General features: G+C 46.6%; 1 protein-coding gene across 5 annotated transcripts in view; it reads right to left on the bottom strand.

Moving 5' to 3' along the window:
• The window catches only part of Ttll9 (tubulin tyrosine ligase like 9), a 58164-nt gene that overhangs the window by 39326 nt on the left and 2123 nt on the right, over window positions 1-16715 (bottom strand). For all 5 annotated transcript variants that reach the window (XR_006071571.2, XR_001579368.3, XM_016003936.3 and 2 more), the window contains exon 2: window positions 1672-1715. Coding sequence is in view for 3 of the 5 variants with exons in the window: in XM_016003936.3 (XP_015859422.2) it covers window positions 1672-1715 (44 nt within the window). In the remaining 2 variants the exon portion in view is untranslated. The remainder of the gene's footprint in view (window positions 1-1671; window positions 1716-16715) is intronic.

The following is a 16715-nucleotide window of genomic DNA, read 5'->3' as shown; positions in this document are numbered from 1 at the left end:
ACCACCACCACCACCACCACCACTTCCTGGTGCTTTCTGGAATCACCTTCCAAATATCTTGCTCTGGGTCATTATCTGGGGTGTGCTATCTGGGGGGACACACCCAAGACTTTCACAGGGAACCAGACAAGCCACATGTCTAGGCTCTGCTATGGGACACCCTGGGACAAAGTTCCACATGTTCAGAGCCCCACTAATCAATACTAGAACTACAACTTTTGTGTTTTTATTATGTTTTTCGAAATTGCAATTTTATGTGACGAACACAGGGTACAGAGGAGAAAGGAAACCAATAGACTACTTATATCCCCAGCTTCTGAGCAGTCGGGGGAGGGGGGGCTGTGATATGGTTATGATCAATAAGATAAAAACACAAGGAAGGCTGAGTTCCTGGGAAAGTTGGTGGGTGTGTGTGTGTGCCCTGAACCCTGCCCCCCACCTCTTCCTGTCTTTGTTGTTATTGTTGTTTTGTTTTTGTGAGATGGGCCCTCATGTAGCCCAGGCTGATGTTAACTCTCAATCCTGCCTAAGCTTCAGCAGGCCTGAGATAACAGGTGTGAACCACCAAGCTCAACTTTTTTGGTCTCGACTGTGACTTGAAGGCTGGAGCTGCAGCAGCTACTGAGTGCCCATGAGGAATCAGCACAACCATAAAGCTCTAACGTCAAACCTCTGCCCAGCACTCTGGCCACTTTATCCTATGAAGGAAAGAAATGCAGTTTGCTGTTGTGTTACTTGTAGGCAAACAAAACACGTTTCTTGTGCCCTGGTACAAACAGCCGGGTGGGTCCTCTTGACTGACATGATCTTGGTTTCATTAGGGTAGGGATGCAAGTTCAGGGTCAAGACCTGGGATGGGATTAAGGAGCTCCGCATGTAAGAGAGAGAGGAGCTTGGCATTGATGAAATGGTACCAAACATTTGGAGAGAGAGGCCGGAAGAGCCCTGAGAGAGCTGCCCGAAGCCACCACACCAGCCATAGAAACCTCAGTGAACAGTGAAGATCAAACGCCAGCTACAATGTGTGCAGTGCAAACCCCTCCATACCCCAAAAGTCTCCAGGAAAGAGTACTGCTTTCCTGCTCGGACCAGGTAGGTTGTGCTTAAGGCAGACTAGTAGGTGCTGAATTGGGAGCCCAGGCTATTATGAACGCAGAGTACCAGAGGGGAGGGATCAGTGTACACAAGCATCGGGTTCACAGGACAGGCTCCCAAGTCCAACCAGCCCGGCCCAGCAAGCGCAGGATCCCCTGCCAGGCACTGGGCTCTTTTGAGTGTCCAGTTTCTCCATCTGCATGATGAACACATTAGGAGGGTCTGCACCAGGGGTGGGGGTGACAAGGATTTGATGACAGAGCACAGGGAGTGGTGGGGTGGCCCAGGGCCTGACCTGCAAAAGCTGTCCAACAACTATTTACTGTGGTTACTAGGGCTACAGTCACAATCGGTGAACTAAGTAGTAGAGAGATGGCCAGGTGTCACGGAGCTCACCTGTGATCCCACTGGGAATTCACGGTCAGCCTGGGCCACAGAGGGAGAGCCCTAACTCAAAAAGACAAGTGTGGGGAGCGTGAAACAGAGAGATTGAGGAGGGGGCGGGAGGGAGTGGGAGGGAAGGAGGGCAGGAAGGCGGGCCTGTCCTGTGCGTAGGGACTGAGTGGGGACACTCACCGCTCTTTTCCTTTTGACACTCCATGACCCTTGTTACTTTGATTCTGTAGGGAGAAAAGAAAAATGATGTAACGCTTTTGCACATCCACCTACCTTTCCTGTTCAACCTGGTTCAGTGAGTGAGATGCTCAAACTACCACACTCAGCGGGGCATAGGTCCCCAGGCATGATCATCTAGCCTGGCTGTGTTCTCCCTCATCATCTCCGCCCAGAATTCAGGGCAGAACTTACCCGCTTACCAAGGAATGAATTCTCCATCACTGGAGAACTGTGCCACAGACAAGATCGCTGTATAAAGGTCTGCACGACAGTGCTTCAAATGCCAACCCAAAGCTGCACGGGAGAGCTCCTCTGGCTCCGTGAGAGGAGTCTGGGCCTTCCATTCTAACTTTGAGTGTTGATTGTACATGAGATCTAGGAAGGAGCTGTTGTAGGTTTCTTTTTTTCTTTAACACTTTGTTCTTTGGGGGCCCTGCCACCTGGCTCTCGAATGAATACACAGGGACTTATTCTTACTTTTGAATGCCTAGCCTTACCTTGGCTTGTTTCTAGCCAGCTTTTCTTAACTTAAATTATCCCACCTATCTTTTGCCTCTGGGGTTTTACCTTTCTGTATTCTATGTCTTTCTTTACTTCTTACTCTATTGCTGGCTGTGTGGCTGTGTGGCTGGCCCTGGTTTCCTCCTCTCCTTCTCCTTCTTTTGCTCCTCCTTCCTCGCTTCCCCTTCTATTTATTCTCTCTGTCTGTCAGCCCCATCTGTCTCTCTCTCCTGCCTGGCTATTGTCCGTTCAGCTCTTTATTCAACCAATCAGGTGTTATAGGCAGACAAAGTAACACAGCTTCACAGAGTTAAACAAATACAACATACAAATACAAACAAATACAAAAGAATGCAACACATCTTTGCATCATTAAACAAATATTCCATATAAATAAAACAACACATCTTCAACTAATATTCTACCACAGACTGAGCCCATTTCTCAGAGTGATTTCCTTACACCTCAAAAGACCTACCCAATCCTTCTATGGGTAGGTGTGTTTGATAGGAATTCCAGCCACGCCTCCACGGTTGCACATGTCTGATCATGTGATCTATGCGCATGCTTGGAGTAGCCATGTGCACGTGCAGGTTGGCCCTTAAAAAGGCAGGCCCCTGTCCCCCTCCCCACGCCCTTCTCCCACACATGTCCTTTCTGCAGGCCTGATCACATCTATCCCTTTCTCCTTGTCTGAATAAAACTCTTGTTAGTGGATTCTGTCATGTTTTGTGACTTTTCCTCACAGGGTGAGAGCACCACTAAAAACCATCATTGGTGTCATGCACAACAGACACTCCCGGCACTTTGGGCCTGGGAACCTGTACCGGGGACTCTGCTCTGTCCACGACAGCCCACTGTCCATTTGCCTGGCCGCCGGATCCTGCACACACCACTGGCTACGTCGATTGGTGAGTCCCCCACTTTTCAGCCAGCGTAAACAGTCTCCTGGATCCGTGGGGATGACCGTTGAGTGTCCGGTGCCTCATGGTGTCCCTGAGACTGTGGGTACCCCCGACCATGGTCTTCACTGGCTACAGTTGGTCCCTATCACAGGCTAAAATTTCTAACCATCTCCCATGCCTGCAGTTTGAGATATAATTCTTGCGGTCAGACCCCCATCTTCTGGTGTGTCTTTGGGTGCGTCTTCAGGATGTGTAAGGCCAACACATTTTTCTGGCTTGACGAAACAGTAAATGCTGTTGGACTCCCAGGGAGTCCTTGCCTCCCATGCCTTAGGCCCCCGCCTTACGTCTGACGAGGCGTCTGGCAGTCTGTGCCTGGTACAGATCCATCCTTGGCCTTAGGGACGCCTGGGGCCTTGGCTTGGGATCACATTTGGGTTTTTTTATTTTTTTATTTTTTGCCTCTCTGCTGTAGACATGGGAAATAAGACTTCCAACCCCATCAGTCCCACCTCTCCCCAGGAGGCCTTCTGGAAGCTTTAAAACCTCTCACCTTAATGCCTTGCTTAAAGATCCCTAAGTTTGTCTGTCTCTGTACTAAGAGATGGCCCAAATATGCTTTAGAAAATAACAAAAAAAGGTAGCCGAGCTGTTCCTTAGACCCCGATATTTTACGGGAATTATCTAACTTCTGCCAGCAAACAGGCAAATGGAAGGAGTTGCCTTATATTATAGCTTTTTTCCATTTAAGTCCTAAACCTTCTCTTCTGGATTCCTTCTCTCCTGCCCATATGCTCTTAGCTATGCCTGAACTGAACGAATCTCTGACTCCGGAACCTCTAACTCTAGATCCTGCAAATGAACCTCTGCCTATCTGACTTTCTGCTCCCACTCCTGCTCCCAGGGCGTCTGTCCCTTCAGCTCCTCCCCTGGCTTCCTCCCTCTTCAGCAGCGGCCATTTCCAAAGGCTCGGCTCTGGCTCCAACCTTTACACCTCCTGCTACCAGCCATTCAAACCCACCAATCACTCTCCCTTTGCGAGAGGTGGCCGGAGTGGATGGACTGGTTAAGGTCCGGGTCCCATTCTCTCTCACAGAACTCTCTCAGATAGAAAAGAAACTGGGTTCTTACACCTCTGATTCTGCTCCCTTTATTAAACAATTTCAATATATTACCCAATCATACAGTCTTGCCTTTCATGATGTATATACAATACTTGCTAATAACCTACTTCCTGAGGAGTACAAGCAGGGTTGGGAGCAGGCTACGACACATGCAGATGAGGTTCACCAAACTAACCCCGCACACCCTCCAGGGGCTGAGGTGGCTCCTGATCAGGACCCACATTGGGATTATAACTCCAAGCGTGGGTCTCTAGCCAGGGATAGGTTTATTACCTGCCTCCTGCCAGGCCTCCATAAGGCTGCCCTAAAACCAGTAAACTATGAAAAACTAAAAATGATCATTCAAGATAAGGATAAAAATCCGTCTCATTTCTTAGAATGGCTCACTAAGGCCCTCCTTCAATATAGTAGCCTAGATTCTGAAAGCCCAGAGGGCAGGCAGCTCCTTATGACCCACTTTGTCTCACAGAGCTTCCCCGGCATAAAAGCAAAACTTAAACACTTGGAGAAAGGCCCTCTGACCCCACAGGCAGAAGTGTTAGCAGTGGCATTTAAGGTATACCATGGGAGAGATGAAAAAGCCCCCCCCCCAAAAAAAATAACTGCCAGATGCTGGTACATGCTGTCCAACCAGCTCCCCAAAAGCTGCCAGGTCCCTGTTTCAAGTGTGGGAAAGAGGCCATTGGGCCCAGGCTTGCACCACCACCCCATGGGGGACACCAATAGGGCCTTGCCCAAAATGCTGCCAAAAGGGCCACTGGTCAGCTCACTGTCCTAATGCACCTAGCGGCATAGGAACGCCACATCAGGACCACCCTCTGGCTGACTTCCTAGGCTTGGCTTTCAGCAACCACTGACGCTGCCTGGGTCCCGCCCTGGCCACTCCCATCTCACACAGGGAACCCAGGGTAGCAATAACAATATCTGGGCGACCCATCTCCTTCCTTCTGGACACCGGAGCTACCTATTATGTCCTGAGAGAGTATTGGGGACCCACTTCTTCTTCTCGTCTCCCTATTGCCAGGGAGGGGGACAGCTACTCATCAGACCCCACCACTTAATTGTATTTTCAGAAGCATCCCTCTTACACACACATTCTTAGTGGTGCCAATCTGCCCTGTACCTCTAATGGGAAGGGATTTTCTAGCTAAGGTAGAGGCATCCATTTCTTTCGCTCTCCACATTTGCCTCACGCCAGACTTGCCAGCAGCTCCTCTTCTTCGTCTCCTAGCCACCCACCCTACTGACTCTAACAGTTCTTTTCCCTTGCCAGCCTCTCAAGTAGACCCAAAAGTCTGGGACACCCAGAACCCTTCTATCACTAGGCACCATCCGCCTATTACTATTCAGTTACAGGACCCTACCAGACATATTACCCAAGCTCAGTACCCTTTCTCACTCCAGAGCCTAAGAGGACTTAAGCCTATCATTTCTGACCTTCTCAGGAAAAAGTTGCTCCACCCCACCTCTTTGCCTTTTAACACCCCCATACTCTCAGTTAAAAAGTCTAATGGAACCGGGCGGTGGTGGTGCACGCCTTTAATTCCAGCACTTGGGAGACAGAGCCAGGCAGATCTCTGTGAGTTTGAGGCCAGCCTGGTCTCCAAAGCGAGTTCCAGGAAAGGCACAAAGCTACACAGAGAAACCCTGTCTCGAAAAACCAAAAAAAAAAAAAAAAAAGAAAGAAAGAAAGGAAAAAAAAGTCTAATGGAACCAACCGCCTGGTTCAAGACCTCCGGCTCATTAACTCTGCAGTGGTCCCTCTCCATTCTGTAGTGCCTAACCCTTATACTCTCCTGTCCACTGCCCCTTCAGGAACCTCCCACTTCTCAGTTCTAGACCTCAAGGATGCCTTCTGTTCTATTCCTCTCAGTCCTCAGTCTCAAATACCTTTGCTTTCACCTGGACTGACCCTGACACTCACCAGTCCACACAGCTGACCTGGACTGTTCTGCCACAAGGATTCAGGGACAGTCCACACCTATTTGATCAGGCTCTGGCCTCTGACCTGCTTTCTCTGTCTCTTCCTGGCTCTAAACTAGTGTGTAGATGACATTTTACTCTGCATCCCATCTTTACATGTTAGCCAAACTAACACCTCTGCTCTCCTAAAGTTCTTATCCAGCCAAGGTTACAGGGTATCTCTTTCTAAAGTTCAGCTGTCCACTCCCCAGGTCACCTATTTGGGTCTAACCATTACTCCAACCCACAAGGCTATTACTGTAGACAGAAAGCATCTAATCCAGTCTCTTACAGTCCCTTCTACTAAACAGGAGATTCTGTCTTCCCTAGGAATAGCTGGCTTCCTACAGTCTTGGGTTCCATCTTTTTCTCTCCTTGCTCGCCCCTTATACGAGGTAGCTCAGGGCTCCCCCATGAGCCCCTCCTTCATCCCATTACTAAACCTTTCCAGAAGCTCCAGCAGGCTCTTCTCCAGGCCAAAGTGCTTCACCTCCCAGACCTAACCTGTCCCTTCTCACTCTATGTAGCAGAGAAGGAGGGATTTGCCCTCGGAACCCTGGGGCATCAGCTGGGACCCTCCTTTGCACCTGTAGCATATCTGTTAAAGAAGCTAGACCTTACCAGTCAGGGATGGGCACCCTGTATTCATGCTTTAGCAGCCGCTGAGCTCCTTATTTGGGAATCAAAGAAGCTAAGCTTTGGGTCACCTATTACTGTCTTCTCTCACCATAACCTGTCCCATCTCTTAACTTATAAAGGCTTACAGACTTTACCTCTTTCCCGGGTTCTTTCTCTCCAGGTGGCATTACTAGATGCCACACTTACTTTCCAGACCTGTCCACCCCTTAATATTTCAAGCCTCCTCCCTCAACCTAATGCTATTTTCCTCATTCCTGCACTGAACCCTTGGAGGAACTGTTACCTCACCCTTCACACATACAGGAGGGCACATTGCCTCAGGCTACTTATACCTGGTACACAGATGGCAGCTCCTCTTTATATGAAGGGACCTGCAAAGCAGGTTATGCCATAGTGTCAGCTACTGAGATAATAGAGGCACAGGCATTACCCACACACACCACTAACCAACAGGCTGAGCCGATAGCTCTCACCCGTGCCTTCCAATTGGCACAGGGCAATCCCTAAATGTTCACACAGACTCCAAATATGCTTTTCATATTCTCCTGTCCCATGCTGCTATTTGGAGGGAGCGTGGCCTCCTCACGGCAAAAGGAGGATCCATATCTAACTCAGGTCAAATAATGGCCATGCTGGAGGCTTCCCACCTCCCCAAGGCTATAGGAATTGTCCACTGCCAGTCTCATCAGACTGATAGCTCCATCATCTCTAAGGAAAGCAACCAGGCTGACCAGGCAGTCAGGACAGTGGCCCTCCAGGGCCAAGTCTCACCCCACCCACCGCAGGGAATCTATACAGTGCAGCTTACATCCTCACAGGGAACCCCTGACACTAGGCAAATTCTTTCCTATCTACACCAGCTCTTTCATCCTAATAGTCTTGCTCTGTCTCAATTCGTAAAAACCCACCTGCAGCCCACCTCTGAGGACCTACAGTTCTTAAGAACTATAACTGTCTCTTGTGAGATTTGCCAAAAACTAGACCCCAATACCAAATACAGAAGTCAGCCTTTTCCCACCCACCAGGCTAGAGGTTCCCTTCCAGGGATTACTGGCAGCTCAGTTTTACCCATATGCCCACTGTCATAAAAATTAAATATTTTTTCGTGATGGTGGACTCATTTTCAAATTGGAAGGAGGCATGCCCTGTTTCTAATAAGCAGGCTCAGATAGTTGCAGATCTCCTTCTCCAACGATATCTTCAGGGTGGGTGGGCTTTTCTGTTACCTTTAACACAGTACCATAGATGCAGTGGCTATACATCCATTATCACATTGTCTCCCTGGATGTGTAGTCTGCTCACAGCATAACTGAACTGTCTGCACATGTTTTACATGGCCACATCAGGTGCCCCCCCAAGAGATGGTTCTCTCTTGGAGTAGGGGGTTTCTTCCACTCTCACACATACTGGGGGTACAAGTCAGTTGCTTAGGATTGTAGGACATAGATCTCTGGTGACTCATCAGCCGAGACTTGCTCCCAAGTCTCTAGAGACATGGCTGTCTGTTGTGAGATATTATTTTAACTATGTAAAGATGTATTACATTTGTTGTTGCTGTGGAATATTACTTAAACTGTGTAAAGGTGTGTTATTTTGCTTATGCTGCATTTGTTTAATTATGTAAGGATGTGTTGCATTTGTTCCAACTTGCCTGCCTAAGACACCTGATGGGTCAATAAAGAGCTGAACAGCCAATAGCCAGGCAGGAAAAGGATAGGCAGGGCTGGCAGGGAGAGAAAATAAATAGGAGAAGGAATCTAGGCTCAAGAGAGGGAAGAATGAGAGAAGACGGAGAAAATGAGGGACATACCCAGGTTAAGAAGCCAGGCAGATGTCAGACAGACAGACAGACATGGAGAAGCAGTGAAAGTAAGATGTACAGAAGTAAGAAGGTAATAAGCCCCAAGAAAAAAGGTAGATAAAGAGAAACAGCTTAATTTAAGTTATAAGAGCTAGCCAGAAACATGCCTAAGCTAGACCAAACTTATTCAAAACTTATAATAAATCTCTGTGTCATGATTTGGAAGCTTGTCGGTGACCCTAAAATAAATAGGCTGGTACTGGTGTCTGTTTGCACCCAGAATACCTCCAGGGCACTTGTGAGTACTTCTAACCCTTCTCCTCCATGTCAGCTCTGATGAGTCTATGTAGCCTAACAGGACCACAGGAGGAGCCCTGCGGCCATTTCACAGGCTCTGCCAACACTTGGGAGGATGGGGATACACACAGCAGGTACATCAAGGAAAGGAAACCTTTGGGATCATCTTGGCATTCTGGTTATCACTCATTCATACCCTTTGAAGGGCCAGAGCAAGGGCACTGCTTTACCAAACTAGTGAACTCCAAAAGCAAGTAAAATTATAGTCCAGTCTTACTCCAGTCCCTCCAACTCACTCAGTGCTCTTCAAGCTATCCTAATCTTTTTATTTTTATTTGTTTTGGTTTTTCAAGACAGGGTTTCATTGTGTAGCTCTGACTATCCTGGAACTCACTCTGCAGATCCGCCTTCCTCTGCCTCTGAGTGCTGAGATTAAAGGTGTGCACCACCATTGCCTGGCTAATCCTAATCTTTAAAATAAAAACTGTTATCTTGCCTTCTTTTTCATGCTCTCAATTCTAGACTTTTCCTAGGCAGTCACTCCCTGGCCTTTGGTTGCAAAACTTGTCCTTTCTTCAGTCTTGCATTACTATACCTGCTAAACTTCAATCAATCATGTGAACCTACAACTACTGTGAGTGTGTGCATGTGTGTGAGTGAATGTGTGTGCATGTGAGTGTGTGTGTGCATGTGAGTGTGTGCATGTGTATGAGTGTGTGTGTGCATGTGAGTGTGTGTGTGTGCATGTGAGTGTAAGTGAGTGTGTGCATGTGTGTGAGTGTGTGTGCATGTGAGTGTGTGTGAGTGTGTTTGTGTATGAATGTGTGTGTGTGTGTCTGCTATACTCACATGTATGCAGGTGTGCTCACCCACGCCTGTGAGAGTAACGACCTGAGACCAATGTGTTGGATATCTTTCTCCACTTGTTACCTCAACCATCATCATTGTTTGAGGCAGGTTCTCTCAGTGGACCTGGCGTTCACCCTTTCTGTTAGCCTGGCTGGCCAGAGAGCCCTGGCATCTGCCTGTCTCCCTGCCCCGCCCCCAGAGATGGGGTTACAGACATGAATGCCATTCCCAGCTTTTATTTGCTGTTTCTAGGTGTGCGTGTGTGCGCGTGCGCGTGCGCGTGCGTGTGTGCGTGTGCGTGTGTGCGTGTGTGTGTGTGTGTGTGTGTGTGTGTGTGTGTGGTGAATGAACGTGAGCACATGTGTGTGTTGGGGCTTGCATGTCTGTGTGCATGTGGAGGTCTGAAGTTGATGTCAAGAACCATCCTCAATCACTGTTGCACATTGTGCCCCTGAGGCAGGGTCTCTCAATCAAACCCAGAGCTTACTGATGTGGTTAGTCTGGCTAGCCAGCTTGCTCTGGGGAATCTCATCTCAATTTTTGAGGTTGGAACGACAAGTACATCACCATGCCTACATGAATTCTTGGACTCTAACTTGGGTCCTTATGCTTGAGTGGCAGGCAATTGAACCATTGAGCCATCTTTCCAGCCCACACCCAATTTTTACATAGGTGTTAGAATCTTCATGCTAACACAGCAAGGATCTTACCTACTGAGCCGTCTCCCAGCCCTGCTTTGTTTTATTTACTTTTCATCCTCTGTCACTACCACTTTGTTTTTTAAGCAATCAGGATTGAATGTGGGGCCTGGCATATGCTAGACAAGTCCTCCAGCACTGAGTAGTCATTCATGTGAAGATGTGACATCATAAAGTATTGAGTCTTCCAATCTATGAATATGGTGTGTCTCTACTAATTTGCCAATTTTATTTTCTTTCCAAATATTTTCTGGTTTTCATATAGAAGTCTTATAGGTTTTAATTTTATTTTATTGGTAGGTAATACTGTAATGTTGCTGTAAACATATTTTTGATGTGTATGTGTACACATGTAAGCAGATGAGCAGGCGTGTATGTATAAATGCATGTGAAGGCCAGAGAGGTTGTGGTAGTTTGAATGTAATTGGCCCCCATAAGCTCATAGGGAGTGGCACTATTTGGAAGTGTAGCTTTGTTGGAGTGGGTGTGGCCTTGTTGGAGGAAGTGTGTCACTGCTAGAGTGGGCTTTGAAGTTTCACATATGCGCAATCCACGCCCAGTGTCTCAGTTCACTTCCTGTTGCCTACAGATCAAAGATGTAGAATTCTCAGCTCCTTCTCTAGCACCATGTTTTCCTGCACACCTCCATATCCTGCCATAATAATAGACTAAACCGCTAAAACTGTAAGCCAACCAATAAAATATTTTCCTTTATAAGAGTTACTGCGGTCATGGTGTCTCTTCACAGCAATACAAACCCTAACTAAGACAGAAGTTGGTACCAGGGACTGGGGTATTGTGGTGATAGGCCTGACAGCGTTTCATTTTTTTGTTTGTTTGTTTTGTTTTGTTTTTTGAAGGTACATGGACCTTGGACTGTGGATTAGAAAAAAGCAGTTGAACACTTTAAGTGCTGCTTAACTGGCCATTCTAGTGGGAACATGGAAGACTGTGGTGCTGAGTGTGATTTGAACTGCGGGTAGTGGACCAAGAGGGTTCAGAGGAGAAGAATGTTAGTGTGGCCTAGAGATTGGTCTTACGATATTTTGGTGAAGAAAAGTGGCTACTTTTTGCTCTTATCAAAAGAGTCTGTCTGAGGCTAAAGTGAGGAGATTTTAATTAATTCCATTGGCAGAGGAAATCTCAAAACAGCCTAATATAGACTCTGTTGTGTGGTTATTATTGTTAACTCTAATGGAGATATGTAATGAAAAGGAGCAAGCTGAGAAAGGAAAAATACAAAATGTACAATTTGAGGGGAAAAGGAACACCAGGAAGTGGAATAGAGCTAAGTCCTGTGTTCAAGGAGATAAACCGATTAAGAAATGGAATAAAGGGAATGGTAACCTCAGGGCAAGACCCCACCCAGCCAAGTTTCCAACTTGTGACAAGGAACTAAAGCAATGCCTAGAGCTGGGTGTGGTGGTGCAGCCTTTAGTCCCAGATCTCTGAAATGAGAAGCTGGTGGATCTCTGAGTTTGAGGCCAGCCTGGTCTACAGAGCAAGTTCCATGACAGCCAAGCTTAGGCAGTAAAGGAAACTGGAAAACAGAAAGCTAATGAAGATGTAATTGAATGAGGGGGCCATGTTCCAGCCCCAGCAAGCAGCAGAATGTGGCATCTTCAGCCACATAGTTGTGACTTTAGAGTCAAGGATAGAAGGAAGACATTATGGAACCTTCCTCCACAACTAAGGAAAGCCACCGAGGGCAGGCATAAGTCAGGGATGTCCTACAGACCAAGGGCCTACAGAGACCCTTGGGTGAGGCTGTGAAGGAGAATCCTGGATAGCCTTGGAGACCCCAAGATTAGAGATGCCAGAGTCATGGCAAATCTGCTGAGGAAAGCTGCTAACAGGGAGTGGAACCAGCCCAAGAGAAAGAAGTGTGTTGTAGTCAAAAAAGCTGAATGGAGTTGGAGATCTGAAGAGCACTTTGACATCAGACATGGAGATGCAGAGTTTGGAGTTTTCCCAGCTGGATTTTGGTCTTGCTTTGGTCCAGTATTTCCTTACTATGCTCCCTTCTCTATGTTTTGGAATAGCAGTATATATCCTGTGCCATTATATGTTGAAAGTATGTTATCTGTTTTTTTATTTTGATTTTATAGGGAATTACAGTTAAGAGATTGCATTAATCTCAGAAAAGACTTGGAACTTTAGACTGCTGTGGGATGTTCTGTATGTCCTGTGGGAGCCCTTCTTGGGTTCTTTGTGGCGTTACCCAGCAGGTCCGCATAGAGGATGATTAGGACCATGGGCCTGAGTGCAGGTGTCTGAGATGGTCTGCACTTGGCTGTGCTGGGGGATGGTCTGTATGTCAAGTTGTTCTGATTGATCAATAAATAAAACCTGATCGGCTGTGGCTAGGCAGGAAGGATAGGCGGGACTAACAGAGAGGAGAAATAAAAGGACAGGAAGGCAGAAGGACTGACTGCAGCCGCTGCCATGACCAGCAGCATGTGAAGATGCTGGTAGGCCACCAGCCACATGGCAAGGTATAGATTTATGGAAATGGACTAATTTAAGCTATAAGCACAGTTAGCAAGAAGCCTGCCACGGCCATACAGTTTGTAAGCAATATAAGTCTCTGTGTTTGCTTGGTTGGGTCTGAGCGTCTGTGGGACTGGCGGGTGACAGAGATTTGTCCTGACTGTGGGCAAGGCAGGAAAACTCAAGCTACATTAGACTTTAAAACATTGTTGAGATTGTGATAGACTATGGGGACTTTTGAAGTTGGACTAAATGCACTTTGCATTATGATATTATTACAAGTTTATGGGGTCAGGGAGTGGAATGTGGTAGTTTGAATGTAATTGGCCCCCATAAACTCATAGGGAATGGCACTATGGGAGGTGTGACTTTGTTGGAGTAGGATGGCCTTGTTGGAGAAAGTGTGTGCCTGTGGAGGTGGGCTTTGAGGTCTCATATATGCTCAAGCCACGCCCAGTATCTCAGTCCACTTCCTGTTGCCTTCTGATCAAGATGTAGCCAGCACCATGTCTGCCTTCAGACCACCCTGTCCCACCATAATGACTATGGATTAAACCTCTGAAAATTAAGCAGCCCACCCTAATTAAGTGTTTTTCCTTTATAAGAGTTGATTCCATGGTCATGGTCTTTTCACAGCAATAGAAACCCTAACTGAGAAAGAGGTCAAGGTTGGGTGTCTTTCTCAGACAGTCTCCACCTTATTTTTTGAGGCTGTGTCTTTCATAGAGCCTAGCACTCACTGACTCAGCTAGACTGGGTAGCCAGTAAGCCCCAGGACCCTCCTGACTCCACCTCTCCAGTGCTGGGATTACAAGTGTGTGTGTGTGTGTGTGTGTGTGTGTGTGTGTGTGTGTGTGTACATGAACATATAATATATGTATATATTTAATGTGGGTACTGGGAATCAAATCCAGGTCCTGATGATACTAACTTGTAATAGGCAGAAAAATACCACCCCAAAGACATCCATATCCAAATCCCTAGAGCATATAAATATGTTACACTACAGGCAAAAGGAAATTAAGGATAAGCTGGAATTAAGTGGCTACTCCAGTGACCTTACAATAGAGAGCTCATTCTGACTATCTGAATAGATCTGATATAATAACAATGATCTGCAACTGTGGGTGAAGGAGGTAGACATGTCAGAGTGATGAATGTGAGGAAGATGGGCTTTGACAGCTAAAGCAGACCAGAAACCAATGAGAAAGGGCAGCCATTAGATACCAGAGCAGGCATGAAATAACCTCTCCCAGGAATACAGCTCTCCATGGTGCCTCTAACTCAACACCTCACTTCACACTTCTGACCACTAGGCCTGTTAGATAACAAGCTTTCTAAGCCAATAGGATTATGGTAGCCTGTTACAACAGCCACTGGAAACAGATACAAACAGAAGCAAAACTGATGAATGTTTTCTGCCTGTAGTCAGCAGCCTTGCTGAACTATCAATACACATAGCTTATAGATTCCCTTGCTGAACTATCAATAGACGAAGTTTATAGATTCCCGAGTTTTCTATGTATATACATGTTGTCTATGAACAAAGGCAGATTTACGCCCTCCTTTTCCGTGTCTACGCCTTTTGTTTATTTTTGTTGCAATGGCTAAACCTTTGTAATACAGCACTGACTATAAGTTTTTATTTGTTTTTTGTTTTTTTGAGACAGGGTTTCTCTGTGTAGTTTTGATGCCTGTCCTGGATATCTCTCTCTGTAGACCAGACTGGCCTCAAACTCCCAGAGATCTGCCTGGCTCTGCCTCCCAAGTGCTGGGATTAAAGGCATACATCACCATCGCCCGGCTGACTATAAGTTTTTAGTGCAAACATCTTTAATTTGCATCTGGCCTTAAGGAACATTTCTTGTTTCAACTTTTAGAAACAATATTGCTGAGGCCATCAAGATGGCTCAGTGGATAAAGGAGCTTGCAATTATGTAGCTGAAACTTTTCCTGTGTCCCGCCCGGCCTGTGGTCAGGATAAATCTCTCTTACCTGCCGGTCCAGCAGCCACTCGGACCCAAATAAACACAAACAGGCTAATATTATTTTTAAACTATGGCCATGGTAGGCTTCTTGCTATCTAGTTCTTCTATCTTAAGTTAACCCATTTCTATAAATCTATACTTTGCGTGGCTTGTGGCTTACTGGTACTTTTGCATCTTGCTTCTCATGGCGGTGGCTGGCAGCATCTCCTCTGCTCTGTCTTTCTCCTCTCTCTATCTGTTTGGATTTTTTGCCTGCCTCTAAGCTGCCTTGTCATAGGCCAAACAGCTTTATTTATCAATTAGAGCAACATATTTTCACAGCATACAGAAGGACATTCCCCCATCACAACCAAGCCTGACTATCTGAGTTCAATCTTGGAGACCCACATGGTGGAACGAGAGAATGGACTCCTGCGACTTGTCCTCTGACCTCCACACATGGGCTGTGGAGCACAGATGCACACTCACATCAATTAAAACATGTAATAAAATTTTGTTTTTAGAGAACGATGTTACTATAGGTTTTTATAATGTCCTCTACCAAAAGGGGTAAATTTCCTGCTATTCCCTAGTTTTTCAAGGACAAGTACTTAATTTAATTTTTTTCTTAAGGCATCTTTTCTTATGTCACTATGGAAATACTATGAAATTCATCGAAAACATCTTTCACTGATAATTATTATGCTATTCACCCATCACAGTCATCAAGCTCTAGTTCCTCAGAGACATTTGACATTTACTTCTTCTGCCTGACACCACCAGAACTGTGTGTGTCGTGCATGCATGCATTTTCCTGTGTAAGAGTGTATGACCTTGCTGCATATGTAGAGGTCAGAGGACAAGCCTGAGTATCAGTCTTTGCCTTCCATCTTGTTTGTGACAAGGTCTCGTTTGTTGCCAACTGCCCTGTATGCAGGCAAGCTGGCCTTCAAGCTTCCAGAGACTCTCCTGTCCCTCCCCACTCCCATCTCACCGCAGGAGCACTGGGATCACAGAAGTGTGCTACTGCGCCCAGCTTCATCTTGGTTCTGGGCTTTCTAACTCGGGTCCTTTCACAGAAAGCACTCTGCCCACTGAGCCACGAACTGTAAATGTGATGTCGCTGTCCTTGCTTAGCCTTTCCCAGAAGGCATGAGGACCCACCCAAGGTTAGAGGTTCTCAGAAGAGATTGGTTTTATGTCTTTTTCGGAATAGTAAATGGTTTATCAGCACTACTACATCATCTGTCTATGACAACACAGACACATGACAAGCAGAAGGGGAAGCCTGAGGCTGTGGAGCTCCGTGCAGTCCCCAGGGGCACCGTTCTCCCAGCCCTTCTCTGGGTTCAGCAACCCAGAGGCTCAGAGGATATTTCCCATGCCGCACAGACACACCTAGGGCCTCAGCTGACAGCGAGAAGTTGGTGGCTCTCATCTATCAAAGGTAAATCTATTCTAATTAGTACCTTTGCCAGGGGTGGGACCCCTGAAGGGTCCGGGAGTCAGAAAGAACCCTCAGTTCCAATTATTGGCCCTACTCTATTTGTGATACAATCTACCTCCACTCCAAGGGACAGGAAGAAACAATGGCACTGGTGAGATTTCTTCTTTCTCTTTTTAAAAAATTCTTATGGATTTCTATTGTACCACCAACTTCCCCCAGGGCAGAGGGGGTTGGGGAACCAATCTTATCCCAGCCAACCAAAAAGCATTTCTGTACTGATATACTGGGACAAGGGACCCTGTTACAGTTGCTTCTGTGCTCATTC

Source organism: Peromyscus maniculatus, chromosome 4, assembly GCF_049852395.1.
Source record: "Peromyscus maniculatus bairdii isolate BWxNUB_F1_BW_parent chromosome 4, HU_Pman_BW_mat_3.1, whole genome shotgun sequence".
Lineage (NCBI taxonomy): Eukaryota > Metazoa > Chordata > Mammalia > Rodentia > Cricetidae > Peromyscus > Peromyscus maniculatus.
Note: the sequence above shows the minus strand (reverse complement) of the source record. Positions and strands in the feature narration are given on the sequence as shown.